Below are 19,755 nucleotides of genomic sequence, written 5' to 3' on the forward strand. Positions count from 1 at the left end.
CTGACTTCCTAAGGGAACTGGCCTCTAGCTAGGGTACCTCATGGTTACAAGAGAAGCTCAAGAGAGAAAGCCTACTGTACAGGTGCTTTCAAACCCTTTGGCCACTCATGCTCCCTAACATCCCATTTTCCAAAGAAAATCACATACATATAGAATTTAAAGTCAAAGGATGGGGAAGTCTACTCCATTTTTTTTTGGAAGAAACTACAAAGTAACATGTCAGAGGATGTTGATACTGAAAAAAGGTAACTATCTGAAGTCATTAGCAGAATCTACTACACATCTCTTCACCCAAATTCAGTCTGTCCCATGTCTTGGAATACTGCAAGGACTTAATCCTCCTTGGGGCAGGATCCTCTACGTTTGCAGTCGTTGAGTGGGGACATAGTAAATGTTGAATTAAATTTCTCTCAATTTTCATTGCATTCACTATAAAGTACCTATTTTTCAGATGAAAGAATTCAAGCCTTATTATTCTTCAACATGATTTTTTATTCATTAGATGCATTTGGTAACAAGAAATGAACAAAAAAGTCCATCCCAAAACACCACTGATTCTCAGAACTGATTCTGAACACATCATGTAAAAAAGAGAGCAAATTTTATCCCAGAGATAAAATCTAAGCAATTTTACATAGTGATGAAAATAATTTATTCTATTTAAGTAATGAAAACAAAGTCACAGTAAAAACATGAATATTGTACCAATAAAATAAAAACTCTGGCCTGTTATTTATTTCACTACTTTAAACAAATGAAATAATCATTCACCCTAACGTTTTAAAGGAAAAACAAACACCAGAATATGTACTTATGAATTCCAAGAATGCTTTCTTAATCCTAGGACACCTAATTTGATTTCTTTAGGTCTCTGTGTCCTCAATTGCATAAAGAAGAGTTGGGAAAGTCGAGACTAAAATGCCTTCCTGCACCAACATATCCATACTCTGTTATGTTGTGAAATTGATATTGTTTATTCCATTGAGTCAGCTATTTGTGCTAGAAAACAGCATTCAATGGAGGGGTCTTGTTTTCAGGAACTGATTATCTAGGACTGGCTTTTGGCAAAATTATGGCTTTTGTCTAGAAATTGTTTTGGCTTCTTACAACCCTGAAAAGATTGATGAAATGTAAGTCATTGAGACACTTCTGAGATATATCAACTGCATTTATTCAGCCAAGAAATTTTTGAGTTCCCACTAAGTGCTAAGCTCCATGACATGTGCAGGAGACACAATGGTAAACAAACCAGATATGATTCCTCACACATTGATGGTAAAAGTGGAAATTGGCTTAACCACTTTGGAAAACTGTCAGGCGTAGGTATCAAAACTGAACAAATGCTTATCCCATGACCCAATAATTACACTGCTAGGTACATATACCACAGAAGTACGTACATATGTGCACCAAAAGACATATACCTGTTGTGAACGTATATTTATAGCAGCATTATTTGGAACACTTCCAACTAGAAACTACTCAAATGCAAATCAGCAATAGAATGGATAAATGTTGCATCTTCTCACAAGTAATACTATACGGTGGAAAAAAAAAAAAAAGAGATCCTTAGTTTGACAGTCACAGTCAACAAATGCAGAACATTTGGCAATTCCCAACTGCCACTTGCCTGCCGGTATTGAGGGTACTTGCTGAAAAGGAAGTGCCCTGTCTCTAGTGGAATATGCTGTAGACTGGTCAGTTGATCATTGTGATTTTTCAGTAATTCATGATTACACAATGTTCCTTGAATATTCTTGCTTTAAGAACTATAATTATTGTTCCCAACATGACTATGCCCCATTCTGCCAGCATATGTTCTCTTTTATATCCTCCCTGCCCCAAAGGAGGTGCTGTCAGCTTTGAGGACTTATAATGGGATGGGTGACATTAAGAACATCTGGGAAGCTGGTACTTTGACTTCATTATGGACAGACATAATTTAGACCTATTGATTAACTAAATTTTGCTAGCTGAGATCTAGATACTGCATGAATCTTTTTTCGTTCTTCAAAAGCATTCTTTAATTTATTGCATACATTTAATAATGAGAGTAGAATCTGTCACTTAAAAAAAAGAACCTCACTGTATTGTAGTAAATAAATATTTATAGACCGAACTCTAAATTAAGTTCTACTTAATCCCAATTTAGTCATCCATTCAAAGGAAGGTGAATTATGCCAATCTGCCTGTGAAATATCCCTGGCATCCTAGGATATGAACAAGAGTCAATAACTAATATAAATGATAAACGTCTATTATTTTGTTTTAGACATTTAGACATAAAACTAATAAAAAAACAACAAAAACAACAACAAAAGAGTCAATAACTAAGACTTCGTCATCATTTTTTCCTGTAATTAAATTGTGAGCAGAAAAATTCATTTTCTATAATTATAGCAATTTTAAAATGAACAAAATATGTTTAAAACGTGCTGTTAATGTGTAACAGGCTAAGCAATCTCTAAGAAATGAAACCCTGATTGATTAGGAAAAGATTCATCCCCACTTACTCTGCGCTACAAATTTCTTGTCTTGGTTAGCAGACCCCCTACATATTGCTCACTGTCAAGTTTACGTCACTTGCAGGAGAATCAACTGGTCTTAACAATTGAATTGTCCAGTTTGGTAAGGAGACTGCAATTTGAAGTCCCCTTTGAAAAGAGCCATTTTAAATCAACTCTTGACTAGCAAGGACTTTGACTAGTTCTTTTTATCTCTCCTTACGCCTCACTCCTTGCCTTTTGGCCAATTCACTCCTCACTAATTGACCGATCAAGACGTGGAAAGGGTGAGAAAAGAGAAAGGAACTTAACTGGTCAATTGAGAAACTGGATACAACTCTGGGTCCCTCAGTATTGTTAATAATGTTACGCTATAAACCTTGTAGCGATAATATTCAACTGCATTGGAAAAGTGGTATTTAGGAAACAGAGAAAAATTGTATCTAAATTTTGAGCTTTAGGGAAAGCACATTTAAATAATACCAACAACGTGATTATTTTGCAATCTTCAAATTCATGATTCAACTTCTGAAAGTAAATATATCTTGAATGGTGAAATTCTAAAATTCATACTGTGACTTCTCTGGTTCATGTGTAAAATAATTTCTTGGGTTATAACTTAGGAAAAAAGGGTGTAATTAGTCCAAAAAAAAAGGCATATTCTTCAGAATGGATGTATTTATGTTCAAATATAGTGATTGTTTTTTCTTTTTCTCAAACATGAAATGATGGTGTTCAGAAAAATAGGAGCATAGATAGGACTAGGTTTTAATCAAAAGGATGCCAATTATTTACACAAATTTAAAACAAACATGCATATACATAAACATAAAAGAGAAATTACAATGTAACTTAAATATGAAAGGGAAGTTAAAAACATTGGAAAAGAATTCAGCACAAACTCCGGTGTTTCTCATCTTTTCTTTAAAGGCAGAAATTGGGGGGAATTTTTACTGAATTCAACCAAATCAATGTTAGATAAACATCTCAAATTTTTAATTGCGTACCCATAGTCTTCATTTCTATGAGTTGTTTAATTCATTAATCCAACAAGTGTTTACTGAGAACCCAGCATATGCCAGGCACTGGAGATGGCGTGGAGATACAGACCAAACCCTCATCCACAGAGCTTTCATTATGGTTCAGGATGACTAAAGAACACCATTTTGGAACAGACTCAAAGGATCATCAATAGAGAATAGAGCACAAAAATTGCCTTGTTGATTAACTGCCTAACTTCCAACACTTCTGTGGGTGGCAGGTTGATTGCATAGCCAGGTATAAATCAAGCATTCTCTCCACGACATGCTTTGCCTTTTCACTGATAAAAAGTGCTTGGGGGGACACAAGTTGGTACTGGTTGGAACCCCTCAAACACCACCACCTCTTTGCTCAAAAGCATGGGAAGGTTTGAAAACAGAAGGCCACCATCCTTTAAGATAGCTTTTTTCCTTTCCTTTCCTCCCTCCCTCGCTCTTTTTTAAGAATTCATTAGGCGTAAAGTATTGTATTAGATACAGAAGGGAATGTAGCCAGAGCATAAAGCAGGGAGGAATCTTTCCCTCCAGTCCAGTACAACGTACCAGAAGAAGTTGACAGACCCACAAGAGATAATCACCCTGTTGACATAGTTTTCTTTTGAGTTCATGACAAACTTTCATATATGTAATTCATATAAATTTTATTCTGAAAACCACCCTGTGAGGTAGAGCAGGAAAATGACATTATGCTTAATTTACAGAAGAAGAAACTCAGCTCAACAAAAATAAATGATTTTTTAAAAAAATTACAGAGCCAAGGATGGAGCAAGACTTAACTTGGTTCTTCTCATTTATTATCATTTATGTTTTCCACTATATCTTGTTCTTTCCCATATTAATGATATATAGACTCCCATTGATTGATTGATTGATTGATTGATTGATTGACAGATCCTGCCTCAGGTTTATTTGTACAAATAGCACAGGAGGACAGCAGCCCCATGCAGACAGCAGGCCAGGGGTCCCCCCATCAGCAGACAGAGGCCTCTACTCTGGAACTTTTGTGGGCGGCTGGCTACCTTTGAGCCTGAACCTGAGTGGGAGGTGGAGCTGCAGCCGCAGCCCGGGCCCTGGTTTGAGCCCTGGCCTTTGGCCGGCAGAGCCTGAGACCCATGGTGATGTGGCCATGGGCATGTTTCCAAGCTTAGGGTGAACGATGTAGGCAAGTCAATTGCGCTTATGGCTGCCGCCCTTTGAGATTTTGAGCTTGAGCTCCTTGGGCTTTATGCGAATCTCGATGGCCTCAGCCCGTGCACTCAGGCCCTGGCCTTCTCCGCCGGCCTCTTCTTCAGGCCTTGCTTGTTGTGCTTCTTGGCAAAACGCACTTTCCTCAGGAACTTGGGGTCCACCCCTGTAAGAGATTCATTTCTTTATGATTGGGTTTCTTGATGCTGTTTCTGTGCCATTTTCGGGACTGGCTGTGCGTGGTGTGGTTCTCGGACTTGGCCATTTCTGCAGCAAAACTCACGGCTCCGGAAGCACCTGGGACCGAAGAGCATTCATATACTTTTCGAACATACTCTGTTTGCCAGCCACTGTGAAAAGTCCGGAGCATGCCAAAGTGAGCTGTTGTCTGCTCTCCAGGGGTGCACATTCTGAATAGCATTCTAGCTCTTAAAAAACTCTTCTCACAAAAATGATGCACACATCACTACATCCTCCGTAATGTATCATTACTGGCTCTATTTTGCACACAAAAGAATTTCATAACTCACCTAAGATCATAAAGATAGTAGGTGCCCAGGAAGAGTCAGTCGTTACTTAAGTATTAAAATTAATAGAGAACTATAGAACATTGGTTCTAAGCTTTGCTGGACATGGAGTTTTATCACTAAAAAAATTTTGAGTATGCACCAGCAATATACAATATTTTAAAACAGTATACATATGCTACTATACTAATGTTAATACATGACAAAACTCCCAAGAAATTAAATTTTAGAAATATGAAAAAGGAAAGCAAATATAAATAGAAGCTTTAACATTTACTTCCTGTACCCTAATGGATTATGTCACATACTCTTGAAAGTGCATACCTTTCTTTGGAGATCACTGTTATAATACACCATGAAATCTAAACAAGTATGAAAAGGGGAACAGTCAACGGGAGTGGGTGGTACAGTGGAGGGGGTATTTGCATTGAGCTCTGGGTGTCTGTTAAGCTATATAGGTGAATAATCAGCAATCTGAAAAAAAACTCTGCTTTTGGGACTCCAGTCATAAGTGTGTCTATCAAACATGAGAGAGAAGCAAGTTTTTCATACTACCTTCTACCAGTTTGTTTCCGGGTTGCACTTTTCAGTTTTTTGACAAACTGGTAATCAAAAAGTTTGAATGCTACTGATTATAAGCAGGAACATTTCGAATGAATGTCTGTCCCGTAGTACAAAAAGGAGAAATTCTTAGATTTGATTTCATTCAAGTGACAATCACACAAAACTCAATTAAAAGGGGAGCCTTTGAAACTTAGTGACATTTTATTCAATTCCCAACTGGCTATTACTATAATTTGTGCTGTTGTAATAACTACACCACTTTTATGAAAACATCTAGTTTCCATTCATGAAGAAGAGATCACTTTCCCTCCCACAAAAACTTTTTACTTGAGCACCAGTTAAATTACTTTTTAACAATTTTCACAAATTCCTCCTTCACAGAAAAACATTTTCCACTTCCAATTTATGGTAATGTTGAAAATTAATTTTTTTAGATGTTAGCTCAATGAATAGTTTTTACCAGAAAAAAGTAAACAAAATTTAATTCATCCTTCCTTTGAAGAACCTAAAATATGTAATTTAGGCATATGCAGTCATTATTTTTTTAATCCCAAACCTAACACTAAAATGCCATACTTCTAAAATTAGTTAACAAACAATGGAATAATACATGAAAGTTTTGTCTGTACCATTGCAATACTCAACTTAAAGAGGCAAAGTTTATAGTACATTTTCTGGGCATGGTTTTTCAAGAATTTTGTAACATGGTCTCTGAGTATTAAGCTAGAACCAATTATTGAGGAAATAAAAATATGATTTTTGTAAGAGGTCTCCGTGTTACACTAAGGTTCTTTGAAAAACCAATTGAACATATTTGAGACATTTAACAAGCTTTTTCAAAGTCGAACAACAAAGACCAATTTCTGGGAATATTTCATCATGAATAGAGGGCTCAATTTCAATTTATTTATTTATATTACACTTCTATTCAAGAAGAATTGTGGTGGCTTAGGTCAGAAAGTTTGGAAATGAAATTTTTGAAGTGATAGAAAATGTTGAATTCAGGTAACAAAATGAAGTAGCAATACTTGGAGAAAAAAATAATCTATACTAGAGGATGATGATGTAAGAGCCAACATTCACGATAAAAAGAAATCTTAATTTCTATTATATAAACTATAATTCATACTATAGTTTTCAACACTTTCTTGCCTTAGCTCATCTCATTTTATCCAGGAAAGTTTGCTGTAGGGATAGATTGCTCACTGTTCACTGAATAGTTGATTGTAATATTTTGTCAAGATTGGACAGCATGAAAGAGCTGAACCTCACTATGAGGAGTACGGAAAAAAAAAAAAAAAACTGGAAACTCTCCTCTCCTTAGAGGCCAGTATTAGACAGACCTGGCATCACAGACCATCACTTCCTTCGGCAAGTCACTAATCGGGTTCCACATCCGTAAAAAAGGAGCAATGACAACCTTTGTCTCACAAAAGCAGTTGTGGCCCTGAAAGAATTATTGGTATCAGGACATAATTCTGTGTGGATTCAACTACTCTATGTCATCACAGAGTAAAAGTGGGCCTATTCCTTGATTCAGTGCTCAACGTTACACAATAAAGCCCTCTATTCACCCCGATCAATTACAAGTTGTTAAAATAGGCCTGATTTTTCACCTTTGTATATAATGTATTAGGTGGGTGCAAAAGTAATTGCGGTTTAAAAGGGTAAAATTAATTGCAAAAACCGCAATTACTTTTGCACAAACCTAATAGTACAGTGACTACCAACATTAGTGCTCAGCAGAATAATCACTTCCAAGCGCTCACCTCCGATTCGGACGCAGAATTTGCACCTGTAATACCCACAGACTATTTTGATGTGTAGCCTGATTCTGACTGAGAACTACCAATCTAGGTTATGTGCCAAGAAGTACCTGGACCTGCGTTTTCTCTCCCAAAGCTGCAGCTTCTCAGGACAAAGCTGCTTTTGCTTTAGTTGCTGTCAGTTCCACTCTCAGTGGAATCGGAAGCTGGAAAATACTAGACAATGGCAAAAGTCAAAGTCACCCTCCCTCCCCAGCTCCATCTGATTTCCTCCATCTGTTGACAGTTTCTTCTACTGTGTTCGGGTCTGACACATTTACTGATGCTCTTCAGAAGATCTGGAACTAAAGGGAAGGCTCCCACAAGATAGGATTCAATCACGTTCCACTCCCAAGATATGAAGAAGCAATTCACAGTGCAAGTGTGGCTGGTACACATGATTTCAAAAGAGAGGTCTAATTCAGACAAACAAGGTTGTTGAAATAGGACCCCATGACTGTATGAATGAAGTTAGGTAAATTACATGATTTCTCCCCTAGTGTTACTACCAGGAGGTTGTTTATCAAAAACAAATAACCAAGTAATCCTTTGGCTGAAACAAGTTTGTGCATCTCTAGTACATATTGGACCCTTTGGCTCCCTTTCCAAGATAGTGTAGATTTACTGTTAAGAAATCCTGGCTGGCTGAATCTGTAACTGCAGGCGAAGAAAAAAGAGAAAAAAAGCCCTTATCATTTTGTAGAGGTGGCTCTTTTTAGAATAAATGGCCATAACAAATTGTAATACTCAGAGCTTACAATTTTCAGTTTGGGAGTAATAGACTCTTTCCAAATTGTTCCTAGACTTTCAACGGGATTGTGCATGTCATCTCTGTTGTGACAAATATTTCCCCATATTTCAGTTTTGTCAAATTTAAAATTAAGACCATCATGCAAAATAGTTTTAACTTTGATTAAAGTTAAACGTAACACTTATGATTGCAATACAAAATGAAATAAATACAAATAATGAAGACCTCTCACCACCGCTATTTCTCTCTCTAATAAAGTGCTAGCCCAAACAGTGTGGTTCTGAGGAGGGTTTCACTTACAAGTGAGACCAAAAGGTTGTCACATCTTGGAAATCAGTTGTGGGTCTAACACCTGGGATATATAAAAGTAAGGTTTTCAGTAACAGAAACAATTTCTTAGGTATTTACTCACTTGGCTAATATTTCAACCCTAGTTTTGGCTTTTATGATGGTAAAGAAGAGGGTTTTGGACAGTTATTGATAGCTTAGTGAATAGCTCGTAGAAACGATGGACTTCAAAGAGCAAATAGGGCCATATAGATCACCATGCATTTCTTTGACCTCTTCCTCTCTTGGGAGAAAGGCCAGGCGATGACCCTTTGCCTCCTCTGAGCTGTTATGGCCACGGATGTATGGAGTCTGTATCTTTTGAGTAGATCTTGTTGGTCTTACATAAAGACATGCGAATTTCCAAAATGGATGATTGGTGCCTATGGAAGATTGTCAAAGATACCCATTAATATAATAAATGGCAAAGATGGCCATTAATGTAATAATTCTTCCATTCCCTGAATGCCATTCCTTGCATCACGTGCCAGTCCTTGCATCACATTATGGAGCCATTTCCCCTCCTCTTGAATTTGGGCCAGGCTTGTGACTTCTTTTGACCAATATAAGGAGACAGAAGTAATGCTGAGCCAGTTCTCGACATAGAATTTTAGAGGCCTGATATCATCTGTTTTGCTCTCTTACAACCCACCCACTATCTAACGACAACACTATCCTAGTGGAGAAAAACCATGTGGAGGAGAAGTGAGATGTCCCAGACAATACCCAGCACCAAGGCCTTAGACTTATGAATGAGTCCATCCTGTATCCTTCTCCAGCTCCACTTGAATTACCCCCATTACCCCAATGGAAGAGAGATGAGCTGCTTCATTCAGCAGTTCCCAAATTCCTGACCCACAGAATTGTGAGCAATAAAATGGTGTTATTTGAAGACATTAAGTTTTAGAATGGTTTGTTATACAGCAATAGACAATGGAAAAAAGTTGTGAAACAATACAGTTCTTGTTCTCTACACCTTATTCTGATTTAGCCGTTTCATAGCACATTTATCTTTGGCTATCCATTCAAAAATAAAGAATAGTAAGTGGATTCTTTTAAAAGTTAGACTATCATTGGCCTCATGTGTAAGGTATATTTCTTAACTTATTGCTATAATTTTTAGGCCTTGGAAATTTCTAGGGTTAGAATGTTATGTCTTTAGATTAAGATTCTGATATTTACTAAAATGAAAATATCTCAAACAACTATTATTAGTTGTGATTCCCCAGGATAAATGAGATGGTTGGATTTTCACCACTTTGAGAGCCAGGTTTAGCAGGGGCAGTAGGACCTTAGTATCATAACTCGAACAGTCCCAGATCTTAGCAGCACCATTTGGTGAACATCGGAAGTGAGTCAAGGTCAGATTATAGAATATTCCAGAGAGATCCAGAAATCAGAATTCATAGGACTGACACTTAAAGCCAATCAAGTGGTAACATCTGTTTTTATGTGATTATAGTCGTTTCAGAGAAGTTATCCAGCCAGTTAATCAGAGATCAGCCCTCTGGTGACTCAAGCATTGACAGTCAAACAGGGGTTCTATTCTACCAATGCCAAAGAGATACGGAATTCCAGTCAGGAGCCAACGCCACAGGAAAAAGCCCAGATGAACTCCTGGCAGTAGAGCTGATAGACACCCAATTCAGGATATAGTAGGGGGAAAGAAAAAAGGGCCAGGAAGGCAAGAGTCCAGGGAGACCAAAGACAAACACAATGAGATCTGAAAATCTGCCCAGGACCAATGTTGGTTAGTTTTCTGCATATTCTTGTTATTGTACTACAGCAGTTAATGATCATAGATTTTTATAAAGTTAAGAGAGAATAATTGCTAAGGAAATATTTGATAAAAGTGGAAGTTTTTTTTTTCTTTTACTTTTTAATCTTTTGTCAAGGTCTTGAGTTCTTTCAAGGAATGAAAGATGAGAGGTAGAAGAAATATGAAGTTGGGGTGAGGAGGGTCAGTGAGAACTTAAGTCAAAACAACTTTTTTTGGAGTAGTTTTAAGCATTCTAATTTTTCTGAAGGCAAAGTGTAAATTGGGCTTCATGCATTTAGGTTTATATTCATTGGCACATTTAACATTCCTTCATTTATTCATCCTTTCATTTATGTCGTAAGACCATCAGTGGTAGCCATGGTCACAAATGGAAGTACTTAATTTCTATTTAACTTACTTCTGTTCACATACAGCATAAACAACACAGTGACCTCATTTCTTCCTCTTTGCAATCTGCCACAATTTACTTCTACATGAAACATTGTCTTTCTGTCACCATTAAGTGCTTCTTGTCCAGACCAGTTTAGTTTATTTTTCTCCTAAACAGATTATACAGCATCTGCTGAAACTCTGTTTCTTCTCCTTCTCCTCTTCTTCCCCCCTTTCTCCTCCTCCCCTGTCCTCCTGGTTTAATTTTGGCTAGCACAGTAAGTGCCCCATGCTAAAGAGCAATAAAGCACTTAAAAAAATTAAAAGCTTGCTTATATCCTCATATCCTTTGGCTATCACTGAAGAGACTGCATTACCAGTGTCTCAGTCTTTTCTCCCTTCACGCATACCACCTTCGTTTCTCTGTACCCTTCTCCACCATGGTCTATTTAGATATGCTTATGATCAAGACTTGGTACCCTCCTGGATAAGGCATTATAGGGCAATTTTGAACACATTCAAACTCTAGTGGACCGCTCACCTCCTATATTTACTCTGGCCGGGTGGTAGTGCTGGTGATTGTGGTCATAATGCTATGTCGAATGGCCACATTCTTCTTCTCTTATTCCTCGGAAAACAGATATGACTTTGGATTCTCTGAGAGCATTTTCTTCTTAAAGCTTAGTTTTCTTTCCTTCTTTAAAACTTGTTTTAGTAATGAGGTACAGTTCAAATGCATAGGAATAGCTGCTGCCAATATCTTTCCTTGTAGGAATGTCTAATCATCCTTTTCTAGCTATTGCTGTTCTTTGATAATTTGTACGTTCTTTCTTTCCATAGCTTATGAAGACTGCCCACCACCAACTCTAGATGGCCATTTGTTTTCTAAACAATTATTTCAGAGATTCACCTCTCCACATCCCTTATGCATAGAGGTAATTCCCTTCTTTTAGTTTCTAGAGTTCTGTGGCACCCCTCAATGGGATTGCACCCTTTAGTTCCCTGCTCAGAGCAGAGTTCAAAGCAACAATTTCAATTCTGCTTAAGCTGTGGTCAAGGACATGGTGGCTCGCTGAGATGATGTGTATTTAGAAATACCAGGGAGACAATTCAGTTCTCCATTTCTCTACCATCTTTTTTTATTTTTCCTAGCATTTAAACATTTCCCCCTTGTGTTTCCATCCTTAGAAATTAACAGAGAAACAAAATAGAGTGTTTTCGTAGATTTCTTATGCAATTTTTATACGGCATATTTAACATACTGCATGCATTTTGCTTTATATTGAATATAAAGTGAATTGGGGTGTAATTCTCTTTTAATTCTGGTCCACACCGACATTAGAATTACCTAAGGAAGCCTATTAAAAATGCAGATTTCTGGGCCTACTCCAGATCTACTGAATCAAAATTTCTGTTAGCTGCTAGTAACATGTTTTCTAACATGTGATATAATAGATAAATAGTAATATTGTGAAAATACATATAAGAAATACTACATATATTAACAATTGTACCCAAGTAGTTCTTATGAAAATTTAAAACTTTGGTAGCATTAATGATGTCAAATTGATCATTCAATCCTAAGGCTAAATATTCACCATTGCTTCCCTTTGTAGCTATACAGGAAACGCAAAGTGGACAGATGAGACAGCAGATAATTAATTTTGCAGGAAATATTAAGAAAATGAAAGATAATAATCTTGTCATATGCTGTTTAGTTTGAATTATCCACAGAAAGACCTCAAATTGGAGTGTCACCTTTCTTATTATAAAAGTGAGTTAAAGGTCAGAGGTTAGTAGACTGTACCATTTACGTAAGATACACAATGGCAAAAGAGGGATTAGAATTGATAGGCTGATAGAAATGGTGGCTGGTCCATGGTAAAACAGTATTGTCTTTGACTCAAGTTTCAACAGAGTTAAAGGATAAACCATTAAGCTCTTTATTAACATTTGTGAGCAACATCCTAACTAACTCTAGAAATGCTTTTAAAACAATAAGTGTGGTTAGGGATGAGGGCGATGACTGACAGTGGTAATTATACTTAAGTTAACAGTAGAAAAATGAACCCAACTGATCTAAAATTCTCTAATAATAATAATAATAATAATAATAATAATAAATCCCCAAGATAAATCTTCTAGGGTACACTGACATATAGAAACAAACAAACAAACAGAAAAGGGAGTTTAAGCCATTCTTCCATTTAATGGGCACTTCTATATGCATTAGAAAGTAAAGACATGCTAAAGTGAGGTTATAAAATTGGGGTACATACAGAAGGTGCCAAAAAAATGTATACACATTTTAAGAAAGGGAAATACTGTATTAAAATTACGCTGCTCGTAACCACTTTGAGCACCTCTTATAATTGCAGAAGTCAAATGTGACTTGTATTCATCTTTTGTTATTGGTATATATTGAGTATTACAATTTTAATACAGTTTTTTTCCCTTTCTTAAAATGTGTATACATTTTTTTTGGCATCCTCTGTATTTAACGAATCCATTCTTTAAACATTCAGGGTACAATGGAATATGTTTTGTTATTCAGAAGATAATTAAAGGGTTTATTAAAAAATTATAGTGCTCTAAGCATCTAGTTATGGGACCTAAGTAAAGTTGAATGAACAGTGTTTTCTTTCATCAATCACATCAGTGTATTTCTACCAATGTATAACTACATCTGGAAATTACAGTCAACATGTAAATTTGAAGCTTTTCCTGAACAGGAAGCTGTATGTTTCCTATTGCTGTAACAAATTACCATAAATTTAGTGGCTTAAAACTGTACAAGTCTATCATCTTATTGTTTTGGATGTCAGAAGATTGAAAATGGGTTGACAGGGCTATGTTCTTCTGGAATTTCTAGGAGAAAGTCTGGTTCCTTGCCTTATTCAGTTTCTAGAAGCTTACTAAATTCCTTGGCTCCTAGCCCTGTATCACACCAGAAGGCTTCCATGCTCACATTGCCTTCTGTAACTCTTACCTCCCTCTTCTAAGGAGCCTTGCGATTATACTGGACCCACCTGGATAGAGAATACTCTCCCTATTTCTCAGGCTTTAACTTAATTATAGCTGTTCTTTTATACTGTCAGGTAACATAGTCACAGTTTTTTGTTGCTGCTGTCTCTGCATGAAAGTAAGCGAGGGTGTTTTAAACACAGAAGGTTAGCTCTTACTATTGAGAAAATTCGGGTTTCTTAAGTAATCAAACATGTGATTAAGATGACATGAAACACAGAAAATTACTTTGATAAAACACAGAATCTTTGCTTTCTCGGCAGAAAAATTTACAGTATCTTATCAGGAGCAGACTGATAGTACAAGAAACTGCTCTTTTAGCAGATGAAAGAATATTAGGTTTAATACAATATTGATATTAAAGCTTATTAAAAAAACACTCTTCTAACAAATACATTCAATCTTATCCAGCTTGATCATACATAGATTTTTTTCCTCAGGTTTCTTTTCACAAACCTACAATTTTCCTTATTCCTTTCAGTTTAACTCTTATTCTCTTACCCATTCAGAAATAACCAACTTATTTTAGGGCAAACCATTTTCTTTTAATTCCCTCAGAATGTATTTCCATACCTTATACTCATACCTTCTATTACCGAAAACATGTATTACTTCCTCCCATATTAATTAGAATTTTTTAACCCTTAGGAACCTTAATTTGTAGTGAAAACTAAAAAGTAAGTGATTATGAATTGTCTGTTACACCAGTATTCTTTAGATTGATAAATGTATAAATACACTCTATAATTTCTAGAAATATGCTATTTCGTAGTATAGTATTTCAGTGAGGCACCAGATTTGTTTAGTAATAGACTTGTTTAGTTTCACTGTAATAAGAAGCCAAGTAATAGGAAGACATAAGTAGGTAAACCTATGTTAAGTGATTAACATTTCATTATTTTATCTTATTTGGAAATGACCTGAATATTCAATGAATTGCCATCATTTAATTTAATTTAGCAAAACTTTAAAGTTTCAAGTTACCAAAGAGATTTAGGAGACTATTTTTAAATACACATAAAATATAATTATTGAAAAGAGTTCACTTAAAAAATTTTTCATTTTGTTTACATCTATTTAATTCACATGTTCTTAACAATTATGTTTAGATTACTTACGAAAATTTCATCATACTGAGTTATCTGTCTTGCTGACAAATTCTGCAACAGAGATAACATGAATGCATTTGACTGATAAGCCCACACAGAATAAACTTATTGTTATACTTAATGATAAAAATTCTAAAGACATGTGTTTTAATTAAACCAACAAACTTAATTAACTTAATGTCAAATATTTCTCCAGATTACTTCAGTGAACTTGAAAAGCATTTGGTTAGTTTCTACTATATTTTTGAGATTCTTTTTTAAAAATATGTATAAGTGTTTGTTTAAACTAATTAAGTGGAGTTCTTTTACAAATTAGCCATACCACCTGGAGGAAGAAAATACCACACAATACACATGAACATACAAATGGATACAAACAGAGACCTCTTACCCTTCGTTTAAAAATTTTAGCCATGAGACGGGTAATAAATGTATCTGCTCAGATGGCCAAAACTTTTTTCTTATTAATATTTGTGAAGACAATTATGATTGGTATTTGTCCTTAACAAGGCCATCTTGGAACCAGAACAGTTTGTTCTTTCAAAAAAATCCCTCCTTTCCTAATTTATTTTTCTTCAGTCTTAGGAATTGGGGACGGTAAAGATAGGTGAGCTTTGAACTGCTTCTAGACTGAATTCTGGTTTTGGAAAGATATGTAAGACAAGGACAATTGCTCTCAACTTCCCAAAGAATCTGTTGTAAGTGACATCATAGGAGGAGGCCCCTTTTCCCATTCAAATTCCTACCAGGTTCTGAATTTTAGCTTCCAATTTGGCCAAATTTTTGATCATAGTTATTAAATCCTTTCAAATACCTTGTCAAGTTTCAGCCAGTAAATATTTCTGGCAGTATTAAATAATGTCAGAGACTCAAATGGACTTAAAAGGGTGCAAAGGTTATTAACTTCCAGAGTCATTCCGTCTGACAGCCTGCATGTCCCACACAGTCAGAAAGCCAAGACAAAACCTTAGGACACAGGCAATCACTATCCCTGGGAAAGGAAGAAATCCATAACCAATTGGTCTGGAAAGAAAGGGACAATGTGAAATTTTATTTCCCTTTCTCACTGGGTTCAGGAGGTAATCCATTTACAAAAAAAGAAACAAACAAACAAAAAAACTTTTAAGGATCTTCCCAGGGTTTAAGAAATTCTCTAATTACGGTCCTTATGAGTAGATTGGGAAGTAGACGATATTGGAGGACAATCAATTGTCTGTGAGGGGTAAAGTCAGACTTACAGTCTTTTATTTTAGGTACCTTTTATCTCTTTAATTTTTCATTAACCTTTTGCAACAAATCTTTCAATGAAGCTATTTTAGAATGTTTTTTGAAGCCTTACAGAGGCTCTTGCATACCAAATAAATATAGGTATCTTACTCTGTATATTTGATTCAGAAGCCCTTGCTTTTAAGTGCACTTTTAAATGATCTCATCTAATTGAGATGTTTCTCATAATTGCCATTGTAATTTTAGGTTATAATTTTTTGAGGTCTGGCAGCAGTTTGGTAGGACCCAGCCGTAAATGGAATTGAGCTCATACTGCTTTCTGGCCATACTTTGGAGCTTCCAACCTGACAGTTGCCAAGCCAAGTTCATTTTTAGGTTTTCTTTAGTAATATTTGCCATTTTTTTCCCCTTTCCTGTTATTTCCACAAGTATAGGACAACTGTACTTCCAATATCCTTTTTTTAAATAATATCTGTAAATGTCTAAAGACAAATAGGAAGGGGTGAGAATGGACTTTGATTTTCATTCTAATTTTTGTCTTTCCATCTAGTAAGGTTATCTTAACGACTAGCTGTTATAATATGAGAGCTCTCTAAAATTTTTTTTCTTTTCAATTTAAAAGTTTTTCTAATTCAAAGTCTCCATCGTCTGGCCTCGATGAGTGGAACCTTATAGTGACTCAAATCAATAAGAATGGATAAATGCAAGATAAATCCCCAAAGAAGAGTTCAAAAAGCTGTAACCCTCACAAGATAAAGATAACACCCAGAATTAGAAACAGCCATTCCAAAGCACAGGGAACCATGTGTTCTCCCATTTCTGATTCCCTAGGCTCACATCTATAGCCCATTCGGCTACCCAGCAGACATATGCATTCTCTGACCAGTGGAAAACATGAACGAGAGGTCCTGTTTTTACCATCTCTGGGAGGAAATGGATAGACACAGAAAACTCCATTGAGAACTTGGCACCGCTGGACAGAGAGCAAAGTGCACCCCAGCAAGTGCACCATCTGGATGGTGGAGGTCAGAGAGAAAATATTCTCACTGGTAATAAATGCCAAGCTCTTAGCACATATAACAAGATGAAAGGAGAGACACCAGGCAGAGATAGAGAACAACAGAATTAACAAACCAGTAAGTACTCATACACTAGAGTGTAGCTAATTGTCAACTATAATAACAGTAACAAAAGTGAAACTGAGAGTGCTTGCAATAAATAAGTTCAAATAAAAATACAGGAGCAGAAAATTTATATTTTAATTTTGTATGCTTTAATCTAAACTGAGAAAAACAGGTAAAAATGCTGAATTGGAATATTATAACCTGATATTTTCAGTGCTTTAAAGATAGATTCCTTTTATAAACTTTATGTTAAGTATTGATGGGTGAAAATTAATAAATATGAATTAGCAAATTATTATATATACTTCAATTAACATTAATTTATTCAATCAGCAGTTCATTCAATAAATATTTATTAAGCTTCTGTTATATACCCAGAGCTGGGTACACACCCCACACCAAAAAAACAAAACAAAACAAAAAAACTAAGGCCCCTGCTCTCATGGAGTTTACTTTCCAGGGAAGTAATACAATATGCTCTGACACTCTATATACTTCACTACCTTTTTCTGGTAAACATTGTCAGCAAGGAAAGTATTAAATAAGGGCCAGATATGCTTCAGGTCTGGAATTCTTCAACTCTGTACTTCTGTACAAGGGTCTTAAGGCAACTCTGCGAGGAGGTGTGCAATCTTAACCAAGTTATTAAAACATTATAACCCTGCTTCCCTCTGTAAAAGGGAAACGGTAATAATTGGGTTCTCCCAGAGACTAAATGAGATAATGTGCAATTGTTCGGCAATTATTAGTATTATTGCTATGGCTCTGTGGTTTCAAAACGTACCTGCTCATTAGAATCACCTGGGGATCCTTAAAAAAACATCCTGAGCCCCAGGCCACACACCAGACCAATTGAGCACCAATCTCTTACACTGGGACATAGGCTCAGCACATTTGGATCTCCCCAGTTGGTTTTCCAATTGCAGACCAATTTGGGGACCTCGGGAGTGTGGTTTATTGATGGTTCATGGTAACATTTGCCCATCCACCTTTCTTTACCCGAGGTGGAACCCGAAGCCTCCTGAGTTTGATGGAAGATAATCAAGGTGCCCATTTCTCTGTCTCATCGTGTGACTTGAATTCAAATCTGTTGCAAACCTCTTCAAGGGGAGGGGGATGGCAGGATGTCCTGACCTCTACCGCCTACTCCCAGCTGCTAAGTTTAAAGAGACCCTCATATATATGAGGGCTGACACTTTCACCTGCAGCGCCTGCTGGGCCTGCCAGCGGAGATGCGAAGAGCTGGGAAACAGCCCTCCCGGGGGCGCTGAGCTCAGTGCAGAGGCCGCAGACACGCCAAGAGGAAAGATCGGAAGTCGTATAGTTCCCTGGGGACCCGCGACGGACTGGTCCGCTCCGCCTGGGTGGGCGCTGTTGGAGCGCTCTGCACCCCTGCCCTCCTCCCCCCTCCACCTCGCGACCCCGGGGGCCGGAGCAGCCGCGGGGCGCTTTGATCCGGAGCTGCAGGGGCCCGCCGCGCCGCCCGCCGCCATGGAGCCCGGGCCGCCGCGCTGCTCCGGGCCCGCAGAGCCGGGGCCTCGCTCGCGCGGCGTGTGCGGCGCGGACCTGGAGGCCTCGGCCGCCTTGCTCAGCCGGCCCCGGGCAGAGGCCGAGCTCCAGCGCTGCGTGCCGGCGGTGGCTGCCGTACTGCCGGCGGGGGGGAGCGGGGAGAGGATGGGCGTCCCCACCCCGAAACAGTTCTGCCCCATCCTGGACAGGCCGCTCATCAGCTACACCCTGCAGGCCCTGGAGAGGTAATGCGGCTCCCGGCGCGCCCCGCGATCCCGGCCTCCAGCTCCCCGCCCTCCGCCCTGCCCGCCCGGGGCGGCCCGCGACACCTGCCCCGGCTGTGCTCTCGCGCGGCCGCCTTCTCTCGGCGGGCTGGGGGCCGACTTCACCCGCTCTGTCGCTGGAGCTTGGGCTCCATTCCCGCCAGTACTTCAGAGATGGGCAGCTCTGGCCCTTTAACAGATGGGCAGGAGGCTGGGCTGCCCCACGGAGCCCTCTTCGTGCCCAGGCAGTGGACGTGGTGGGGAAAAGCCGGGCTCACGGTGAAGCTGGACCAAAGGGCCACGTGTTGGGACTAAGGGGCATTAGTTCTAACTGCAGCCCCTGTGGGGCCTGATGAGAAGACAAGCTGTTTCAGTCTCCCAGTCCCTGCTCGTCTCTTCTCTCTCTCCTCCCCCATACCCTTAATTATTTTTCCTCACCTCATTCTTTCGCTTATTCTTACTCTCATAACAAGTCTTACTCTCATTCTCGCTCCCGCCCGGCGTGCGCGCGCCTGCGCTCTGGCGCGCTCTCGTCCCCACCTCGTGCACTTGGATGATGACTTTTACTTGCCTAGCCAGTTTCGTGGGCCCCATTCATTTTATCCGTTCATACACATACATTAACGGAGCATTTCATAGGAGATACA

General features: G+C 38.1%; 1 protein-coding gene and 1 long non-coding RNA gene across 4 annotated transcripts in view; one reads left to right on the forward strand and one right to left on the reverse strand.

Annotated features, from left to right (window-relative positions):
- Positions 1-485: 485 nt before the first annotated feature.
- On the reverse strand, positions 486-19,609 carry LOC308510287. The gene is made up of 3 exons (XR_013995324.1): positions 19,547-19,609; positions 14,995-15,036; positions 486-5,026 (listed from the first exon to the last, which is right to left on the reverse strand). It is a non-coding gene; the product is annotated as an uncharacterized lncRNA (long non-coding RNA).
- CRPPA (CDP-L-ribitol pyrophosphorylase A) overlaps positions 18,603-19,755 on the forward strand; it is a 222,164-nt gene continuing 221,011 nt past the window's right edge. Inside the window, exon 1 of one of the 3 annotated variants that reach the window (XM_081079468.1) lies at positions 18,603-19,090. In XM_081079468.1, the coding sequence (XP_080935594.1) occupies positions 18,828-19,090 (263 nt within the window). In that variant the 5' untranslated portion in view covers positions 18,603-18,827. The remainder of the gene's footprint in view (positions 19,091-19,755) is intronic. The other 2 variants (XM_081079469.1, XM_081079470.1) reach the window with 2 other exon arrangements.

This window comes from Rhinolophus hipposideros, assembly GCF_964194185.1.
Source record: "Rhinolophus hipposideros genome assembly, chromosome: 18".
Lineage (NCBI taxonomy): Eukaryota > Metazoa > Chordata > Mammalia > Chiroptera > Rhinolophidae > Rhinolophus > Rhinolophus hipposideros.